Below are 11,252 nucleotides of genomic sequence, written 5' to 3'. Positions count from 1 at the left end.
CATGACTCGGTGATGGAAAAGCAACAGTTTTATCCTTATTTATAATTAATTTTTAATTTAAATAAAATATACTTATTTAAAACCTTATCTATAATAATATACCAGCAAGGATAATTTTTTTTCTGAAATTAAAAGTTGTATAAACTTACGTATTAAAATAATCAAAATTTCATTTTCGTTCCTTATTTTTTCTATTTCAGAAATAAAAAGCTTCTGAAGTTAAAAACTCCATGTTTTTTTCCGTTCTTTTTCTTCAAGTTATATTTTTAAAAGAGTTACTAAATTGCTTTATCTTCTTCATTAGTAGAGATGATATCTCGATTCGTTCCTGTGCCTGTTACTTCTCTCGATTTATATAGTATATAGATATATTCAAAATTATATATCAAAGTTCTAAAATGCAATAATTATTCACTCGGTCAAGGTTGTGGTGGCCTATGATGATTGTGATGATTATTATTGTGATGATGGTGGTGGTGGTGGTTGTTGTGGTTGTTGCTCGTGTGGTGACCGTGGTGTGGAGAGGGGCTGCGACTCGAGTCCGACGTCGTGGAAACAGCGGCAGGACTACTAGGGGGTGCACTGCTCCCGCAAAGACTCCCAAAACTCCCGTTCGAATTATCATCGTCATCGTCGAGAATGTTGATCCTGTCGTCATCGTCGTCCTCGTCTGGCCGCCCGCTCGAGTCGCGACCGCCTCCCATGCGCCGACGGTGCTTGGAATCTCCGCCGCCGGTCGATGAGCCATTGTTGCCGCCGTTTAATGTGGGGCTGCTACCGTGTAAATGATGGTGGTGCCCGCTCAGAATTCCTGAGCTGGCTGAACTATTGTTGCTGCCTCCGTTCGATTGTTGTTTTAAGTGCTGTTGCTGCATTTGCTGCTGAAGCAACCTAAAAATAAAGTTTTATCTGTTACTTATGATGCTTTAAGTCACACATTTTTTTAAGAAAATATTTATTTACGAATTATAAGGATTAAATTGTTTGTTATATTTATAACTAACGATGTTGTAAATATAATAATTCTGGAAAAATTAACGCACATTTAGCGTTAGTCATACATCTTTTAAGAGAGTATTTATTCATAATTAATAATGCTAAAAAATTTTCAGTCATATATATTTATAACTTATCATGTCAAAATTGTTATAGCCATATACATTTGAAGAAAAAAAAATACAAATAACTTATAATGCTTAAATTGTTTCAGTTACATTTGTAACTAACGATGTTATAAATGTAATAATTCTGGAAAAATTACCGCACATTTAAGGTTAGTCATACATCTTATAAGAGAGTATTTATTCATAATTAATAATGCTAAAAAATTTTCAGTCATATATATTTATAACTTATCATGTCAAAATTGTTATAGTCATATACATTTGAAGAAGAAAAAAAATACAAATAGATTATAATGCTTAAATTGTTTCAGTTACATTTGTAACTAACGATGTTATAAATATAATAATTCTGGAAAAATTACCGCACGTTTTCCGTTAGTCATACATCTTTTAAGAGAGTATTTATTCATAATTAATAATGCTAAAAAATTTTCAGTCACATATATTTATAACTTATCATGTCAAAATTGTTATAGTCATATACATTTGAAGAAGAAAAAAAATACAAATAGCTTATAATGCTTACATTGTTTCAGTTACATTTATAACTAACGATGTTACAAATATAATAATTCTGGAAAAATTACTGTACAGTAACCGTTAGTCATACACCTTTTAAGAGAGTATTTATTCACAATTAATAGTGTTAAAAAATTTTCAGTCATATATATTTATAACTTTTGATGTCAAAATTGTTATAGTCATATGCATTTGAAGAAAAAAAAAGTATCTATATCTTATAATGCTTAAATTGTTTCAGTTACATTTATAACTAAAGATGTTACACGGAGAAAATAATTATGGTAAAATTACCACACAGGCAATGAAAGAAAAAATATATGTTATTTAAATTATTCATTTGGTAGTTTTTTCATTCATGTGGTAACGATTTACCGGAAATTCTGGTATGTAAAATTATAGTTCTTATTATCATACACTTAGGAGAAAATACTAAACTGAAAAGTAAGTTTAACTGAACGTATGGTTTTTATGTCGTGCTCTAAAGTGTTAAAATTACAAAATTACAAAATTTTATCACATTTACTAAATTTTATACAACATTATAAAACCATATTTTATTGTTAATATTACTAGGATCCTTAACAAAGTACTTCGATAAAAATTACCGAGCGTTTTGGTGTTTCAATAGATTTGGTCTTCCCATCCATTGCTAGTATATATCTTTGCAGGAAACATTTCGGTTTTAACTTATGGTAAAATTGTTTCAGTCATATATTTTGTTAAAGAAAAGATTTATTTATGTTAAAAATGTTTCAGTCATACACTTATGAAGGAGAAAAATTATTCAAAACTTACAATGTTAAAATTGTTTTAGTCATACATCTTTTGAGAGAGTATTTATTCATAACTAATGTTACTAAAAAATTTTCAGTCATATATATTTATAACTCATGATGTCAAAATTGTTATAAGTATATACATTTGAAGAAACGAAAATACCTATAGCTTATGATGCTAAATTTTCTTCAGTTATATTTCTTTTAAGAAGCTATTTATTAATAACTTAGTGCTAAAATTTTGATTTGGTCATTTAATAAAGAAAAAAAAAATAAAATAAAAGAAACCCGTTTACTCATAGCTTTATGTTAAAACTGTTTCAGTCACATATCCTTAGGGAGAAAAAAGTTTAACAATGCGAAAATCTATTGTTCTTTCACGCATTTAACTTTTTTTTTTCAATTATTACTTATAACACTGAAATTGTTGTAGTAATATGCCTTTTAAAAAATATATATATTACTAATTTGTAAATTTTTTCAGTTGCAGATTTACTTAAAAACTGTTTTATTTATTTCTTCAAGAAAAGATGAATCCATATACTTCTTAACACTGACCTTGAAAATTACATTGATTTCAAGTAAGAATATATAACAACATTCAAGTACTAATTTTTAGAAAAGAGCTGCAGCTCATAACGTATATGGTTACATCTCCTTTAATAAATAAGCTAAAAATTAAAAACAATTCGTGCCGGTAATTAAATAGCAGTTTTTTTAACAACGTGTTTAGTAACTTAATACAGTTATTATGCAAATGAACTTTAAAATTCTAGCTTTAGGAGGATAAACAGTTATTACAACTTTTTCTATTATTTTTAAAAATTTTGGTTGTGATTTTTAAAAATAATTATGCACGTGGCAGTACAATTAAAAAATTTCCCCTAAACCAAGTGAAGAAGTATATAATGTACCCGCTATTATTTCACAAATTTTTTTCACGTGCGCTGAAATAAATTCAGGGTCAAATTACGGTTTAAAGTACCGACACTTTGGGTGTATCATTCGTAAAATAGATTTTACAGTAAAATATTACATCGTGATATTTACAAAAATATTTATTTAATTAGAATGATTCAATGATTTTACGGTAGTTATTACAGCAAAAATGACGGTATATCAGATTTTTTGTTCCGTAACAAGCTCCGGTAAAAGTGGATTCTTATTGCATAAAGTACCGGAACCCTGAGTACCGGTACTTTTTACTGTAATTAGTTCCTGTTCTCTTTACCGTGATTTGATCAGGAAATTTTTACAGTATGTTTATAAATTTCTGTGTGTACATTTTCTGAATTTAAAAATTACGCGAATTATTTGTAAATTATATCATATTTACAATGTACCTATATCATATTTGCAAACCTATAGTTCATCTTTGCTTATAGGTTTACCATACAGCAGTCAGTATATGTTAATCAATATGACTAAAAACACAAGTGATTTTACGTTAAAAAAATTACTAAGAAACTGTACAGGATTTTTATAAAATAAAATTTAAAATAAAAGAAGAATGGAATAATAAAATTTGCATCCACTTTTGCAATTTTGGTAGCCACTTAAGGATGAGTGTACGCACGGATCAAATAAGTATTCCGGATCAAATTACGGTAAAAAGTGTGGTCACCTTGAATGCAGCATCCGTAAAATCAATTTTACCTTAAATTACATTTTTACCGGAGAATTCCATACTGTAATTTGTAAAGTATTATTTAATTAATTACAGTGATTCAGTAATTTTTTACAGCAAATATTACTGTAAAAATTATGTCATAACAGATTTTCTGCTGCGTAAAATTTCACTAAAAATATACTGGCTACCTAAGTTTCTGTATTATTTTTAACCGTAATTTGATCCGGACATACCTAATCCTTCACTTTATTATTATGAGCAATAAAACTTATGTATGAGTGTCACTTGAATGAGTCGGGAAATTCTACTCGCTCAATCACCACAGCTCGCAAAAAACATAGCTGGGACCCAAAATTTTATTAAAATATAATCTACTTTTGTGCCTTGCTATTAATATAGCTTTAATAAGCGGAAATTAAATTATGGAGCTTTAATAAAATTTTAAGATGACATTCGTTTTATTTGGATTATAAATCAAAAAACTAAGTAATATTTTAACTGTTTTAGCATTATTCAACGTATTCGTTAAACATTGTTCATTTAACACTAGTTTTTTTTTTAACTGTTTGAACATTATTCGTGCTATTTAAAACAAAGTAGTTTTAGCGTTACACAGTGCACTTTAAAAAATTCGGGTTAAAATTACAGTAAAATGTATTATAACTGTAAAATGTACTGAGGGTGTCAATACAGTTCACCGTAAAATCCATTTTTACAGGAACATGTTACAGAACAAGAAATCTGATGAACCATAATTTATACAGGTAATTATTGTTGCCTTAATTGTCGTAAAACCACTGAACCATTCGAAATAAATATATAATACTGCAAGAATTACAATATAATATAGACGAAAAAAAGGGATTTTTCGGATGATGCTCCCAAACGCCAGTACTTTGTCCCATAATTTGATCCAGATAACAAAGTTTTAGTGTAGGACAAAGTTCTTTATATTTCACCTAATAAAGTTGATTAGTTTAAACTGTTAATTTTATTTTTCATTAAAAAAATAGATCATAAAACGATTGTCTAGTATTTTTCTGACTGAAATTTTTTTTTTAAAAGCAATAAAAAAACTGGTATAAAACAAATGTGAAAAGCAGTATAAAAATCTTTAATTAAACATAAAAAAATTTAATCAATTATAAATTTATAACAAAACTATTTTTTTAAATAACGAATATAATTTTTGCAACCAATTTTTTTAAAAAAAATTATGCTGCTTGAAAATATTGAACAAAATTACTTGTCTTGAATAAAAAAAAAATGAGTTATTAAGTAAATATTTATCAGCAATAATAAAAATTTACTAAAAAAACAACTGATGCTTCTTATTTTTTTCTCCATTCAAGCCAAACATTAAAATCTCTTTTATATGCCATTTGCTTTTATAATTTCATTCAAACAGTGTACATATTCATTTAAGAGTGAAGTACTGGTTTTCTAATTTCCCAAGCATTCTGCAATAACGATGCCCATTACCCGCAACAATATGCCTCTCGCAATCGCAAATTGAGGGGGGGAGCTGTGGATAAACCCACCCTTTCTGTGTTGATGAATGATAAGCTACAAACATCCCAGGAATAAGGAACACCGACTCCGCCAAATACTTGGCCGCCTTGAATTCTGCAAACGGTAATTGCTGCCGAATTAATTTCGCGTGAGGCTTGCTTTACCTTCTCTTGCATCCCCGAGAAAGTTGTTCGAATTCGATAAGTCATGGGAACCATATGCAAATGATGAAGACTTTCTCATGTTCCTCTTTAAATGCTGTGTTTTAGAGGGGAAGAATTTCTCCCAAAATGGAGAGTGGAAACTATTCCGAAGAGGTATTTCATGTTTGCCTTAACTCCAGCGAGTAGGGAAGATTTATGCACGCTGTCTGCGAAAATACCGCCACAAAACGAGATTGGCAATTGCGCAAATGAATATAGAAGCACATTTGTAGACAGAGATGAATAATTCCGTTTTTGGTGGTGTTCCAAGAACTCGTGTTTGTATCTCTGTCTCTCTTACTCTCCTCCGATTTGTATTAACACAGACGCAAACAAATCATGATTCGAGATGGTGCATTTGCAAAATGTATCGTCTCCAAAGAAAATTAGATTTTATAAAAAATATTCTCGTCGGTAAAAACCATATCCAAATAGAAAATTTAAGGCAACAACTTTCCCTTAATAAAAAAACCCATATAGTTTTGGAAATGACTCAGAAGATGAGATAACTTCTGAATTGCATATCAAGTCCTGCTATAGCTATCACTGTCTCATTCTCCCTTATTTGTGTTCATTCAATTAAGGGACTAGTAGAATTATGGAATGGTATATGATACGATTACGAAAACCCAGTACTTTATTCGTAATGCTGTTTTTGAGAGGTGAAGGATTTCACCAAAATGGAGAGGGGAAACTGCTCTGTAAGAGTATTTCATTTTTCTAGCGTATGTATTTCATTGCGTAGATATAATATTTCATAAAAGATTATAAAACGTGACATCATTATTTTGTAGACAGCTTGCATAATAATTTTGTAGACAGATCCTAATTTTGTAGGCAGTATGCAGAAGATTTCTGCATGCTGTCTACAAAAATATCCCCATAAACAAGATTGGCTATTTTACAAATGAAAGCAAAAACACATTTGTAGACAGCAGTAAATCATTCCGTTTTTCTGTGTGGTATTTCAAGATCTGTGTTTCCATGCCTCTTGATGATACAAATATGGAAATAATAATATAAACATAGCAAAATGTTTTCCCAAACAAAAAGCAATGCTAAAAATTACATTAGAATTAAAGTATTTTTAATTTTCAGCATAGAAATTGTGATGTAGAGGAACGGAAAATAAAGGAATTTAAAAATAAATTTAAGTACTTTTACAAATATTTAATTGTAATCAGAATGCACATAAAAATATTTACAAAGAAATTTAAACATTTGCATAAATGCATTTAATAAGTTAAGATATTTTATATTTTAAGCAGAGAGTGTACTATTAGAGCGCATTGAACCAAATGTAGTTCATATTTGCTTCAACTTTAAATATGGTTCTAATTTGAACCACATTGTCATATTTCTTAAACGTTAACAAGTTATAAGAAGTTTAATTAATAACAAGTTTCTATTAGTTAAACTTGAATAGTAACATGGTCCAATTTTACATCGTAGTTTAGGTTGTTGCAAAATATGAACCATAACTACGATTCAAAGTACAGATAATAAAGTTTAACGTTAAATAAATTTTTTTCTAGAGTATATAAGAAATTAAAAATGATCGAAATAGTTTTGCTAAAATTTAAAATCGATAGTACTTCCGTAATAAATAAAGTTAAATAATAAAAAAATGGTGGAAATTTTTGGTATTCCNTGATTCAAAGTACAGATAATAAAGTTTAGCGTTGAATGAATTTTTTCTAGAGTATATAAGAAATTAAAAATGATCGAAATAGTTTTGCTAAAATTTAAAATCGATAGCACTTCCGTAACAAATAAAGTTAAATAATAAAAAAAATGATGGAAATTTGTGGTGTTCCGTTTAATTGGAATTTTAATTAAATTAAAAGAAAATACAATGAAATAAATCCACATAGGCAACTAACATAGGCTGCAAAACGAAATAAACTTTGTGTTTCAAAAAGTAGCACAAGATATGCAAATCATGTTCAATCGAATAGAAAGCAGTGTATGCAATTAAATTTAATTCCAATGTTTTAAAAGCATAATGAAAATATGCATATATAATATCGTCTGACTTTAAGTTAAAGTTAAAGATAAATAATGATAAAGTTAGAATAAAGTTAAAATAATAATAATAATAAAACAATTAGATTGAGACATTTTCTTTGATGATATTTGTGAAGATTTTTAGCGTGCAACAAAGATTCGTGCATTTGATCATAAAATAAATTGAAGTCAAAGTGTATGAAGCATGAAAAATAAATAATCTGTATGATTACAAACATCATTCTCAAGCAATCATGACACGCGTTCATTTTATGACGTCTTATTTGGAACTTCAAGGTCAAGGGCACAGCTACCATTACAGAAATCAAATCACATTTTAAAATAACAAGTTTTGATTTTTAAACGAGTCTCGTGCTTTGTGTAGACGATTCTTTGAATAAAAACTACTTTAATTGTACCGAATTTAAAACATATATTCAATATAATTTTTTCTCTCACATTCATAAATTACGTAAATTAATTAAATTAGATCATTACATATATAAAGAACTTTTTTTTAATATAATTTTCTCATGCTAACAAGTTAAGTTCAAAGGAAGTAAAATTATCTTTTGGAGTATAAAGAATTTTTAGAGTATAAGGCATAAATAAGCATGTTAGGAATATTGTAAGTTTGTGACAATTATTCCTAACTGTTAAGAAAAGATTATTTTATCATTAGCTTTTTTATCTCAAATATTCAAATTATTTGTCAGTTCAAAAGCTCAGAAAACTATTTCCTTCATCTGGAACTAGACAAGATCACAGATGAGAAAAACACATCGAGAAAAAAAAAGTATGGTCAAAACTACCAGAACATTGTAGCATTTACCGTATTTCCTGCTCTATAAGATCACTAAAAACTCGTTAATTTTTAGCAAAGCACTTTGATAATGATTTTGGTAAAATGAACGTAAAAAATTGGTTTTGTGGGATAAAATTTGGTATATGTGGTAAAATTTATCAACAAAACCGTTATCATAATTACCAAATAAATGGTTCAAATAATAATGGTTATTATGTATATTTGTTTTATTAACCAAAAACTATGGTATTTTTCACCATAAATGTCATTACTATACAATACGGAAATATAACCAAAATTTTTTATCCGTGCAATAAATGTTTATATTTCTCATTCTCAGCATCTCTGCACCGATTATTGTAATTGTTTATAATAGTATCGAAACTGCTGTCTTTCTTATAAAAAAATTTTTGTGATACGTAAATTGCTTTCACGTTTATTAACTATCTATATTTATCTATATATAATACATTTAAAAAAAGTTTCAAGAAATTTCTGAACATATTCGGTTTTTTCAATTGCCCTATCTCCTATTAGACGTCTAACTTATTAATATGAAATTAAATAGACATTAGACAAGATCAATAGCAGCAATAAAAAATTAATGCGAATTCCATTTACAAAATTTTATTTGAACAGGTATAAAAATTAATTTTAAAAAAAATTCTAAAAATTTAATTTAAAAAAAAAAGGAATATAACTTTGAAATGAAAAGGAAACACAATAAAGAACAAATTAAATAAAAAAAGGTAAAAGAAAAAAAAATTTCACTGAGTAAAACGAAACCATTTATCGAAATTCAAAAATATCTGACAAAGAGTAATAAATCATAATAAATGCAGGGATTGGTAAAAGGTACATATTTCGAGTCTCTTATCAGCGTAGATGAAAAGAATGATTAGGATTTTAAGGTAAATAATCATTAAACGCTCCAAAGAGTTGCCTTTCGTTACGCACGTTCAATGCTAATGGTGTAGAGAAAAAATATTTGCCTCATTAGGATAATCTGACTTTTAACTAAAGCAAACCCTTAAATGTTTGAACATCCTCATTTAGTCACAGGCCAGATGAGGTTTAACCATTAAACGACCTATCTTTGATTTTGGTAATCTCCCCTTGATAATTACTTTTAAAATAAAATTAGAAGAAAATTCGTATTTATTTTTGTTTTAATATGAATGCATTTTATAAACTTTTAATTCTATTGCATGCGTTTTTTTTCTAATGAATGTAAGTGATTTTTTTCTCGTCATATGAAGTCTAATAAAAAGTGAGTAAGTAAAGAAAATTCCTGATAGTGAATTATAAATATTGGTAGTCCGATTTATAATGGTTTTATGCATACTTGTGGCAGTCTGCCGAACTTTATACTTCATTTTAATTTATGAACGAATAATTTTTTTCAAATAAGTTACAGTTAATTATTCTTCATTATATACAATCTCCAAAAAGAAATACATGCTAATTAGTGAATCATAAATATAGGCAGTTTGACTCTTAACGCTATCGTGCAAATTTGTTACAATCTGAGCTTCAAATGGAATGTAAATTTTTCAAAATCATTACCAAAGCGTTCCAATAAAAAAATCACATAACTTTTCAGTGTTCCTATAGAGCCAGAAAAACAGAAAATTTTAAATTTGCCCAGGTAGTTNTGAACCATGAACCGGTGGTGGACCAATTATTTATTTATTTTTTCGGTTGAATTATGTCTACTACTAATAAAAATTATTAAACTTTTTGCGCTTGAACAATCAACACACTGAGGTACCGAGTAGGAGGACTTTTACTCCCCTAAAAAAATACTAAAATGAAGAAAATTATTAAAATCGCTGACATATTTACTCTGTTGCTATTCAATTTTTTTTATTTATAAAAATTAAATGGATTTTTATTAAGAATGTTTTTTGAATTACCAATATATTTTCGTTTAAGTTTTATATGTTTTATCAGCGCGTGAAATTAAGGTAAATCAAATGTTGCATAATTTTTGGTAATTTTAGGGCAGTTATTGTTTCAAATTTCCATGACATGAAACCCTTAATTTCATTATAATAGAATGTATACGTTTCAAAAAAATACAAATAAATTATAAGGAAAGCTTTATTTTTACTTATTTTATAATATTCCTAAATTACCAAGTTCTGATAATAACCAGAACCATCCATTTTTAGCCATCATATATTTTATCTTTGTTAACAATGCATCTCACATACAAAGAAAAAGACATTTTACTAAATTATTTATTAATCCAGTGACAAAAAATTTAAACTATCCAATGCACCTACACAAATCATTATTTTACATAAAATAAAAATTAAGAAATATGCAAACATGTACTGTTAAAACTTCCGGAATAAATCATGGTAAAAAATACTAGCGTTCAGAGTGTAAATACTTTTACCCGTGCAATCGTTTACCGGAACATGCTTCAAAATAAAAAATCTGATATATCGCAATTTTTACAGACAGTTACAGTAAAATCACTGAATCACTCTAATTAAATTAATATTACTATTAAAATTACGGTCTAATATTTTATGGCAAAATTTTACAGTAAGAATGGATTTTAAGGTAAAAATTAATTCCATGGTGAAAATGGATTTTGTGGTAAGAATGGAATTTTCGGTAAAATGGATTTTACGGTTGAATAAATTTTACGAATGATGCACT

At 27.8% G+C, this 11,252-nt stretch overlaps 1 protein-coding gene across 1 annotated transcript in view; it reads right to left on the bottom strand.

Annotated features, from left to right (window-relative positions):
• Positions 1–255: 255 nt before the first annotated feature.
• LOC107436457 (homeobox protein SIX6-like) overlaps positions 256–11,252 on the bottom strand; it is a 62,961-nt gene continuing 51,964 nt past the window's right edge. Inside the window, 1 exon segment of the mRNA NM_001323801.1 lies at positions 256–891. Within this exon segment, the coding sequence (NP_001310730.1) occupies positions 420–891 (472 nt within the window). The 3' untranslated portion in view covers positions 256–419.

Source organism: Parasteatoda tepidariorum, chromosome 3 (assembly GCF_043381705.1).
Source record: "Parasteatoda tepidariorum isolate YZ-2023 chromosome 3, CAS_Ptep_4.0, whole genome shotgun sequence".
NCBI classification, from domain to species: Eukaryota; Metazoa; Arthropoda; class Arachnida; order Araneae; family Theridiidae; genus Parasteatoda; species Parasteatoda tepidariorum.
Note: the sequence above shows the minus strand (reverse complement) of the source record. Positions and strands in the feature narration are given on the sequence as shown.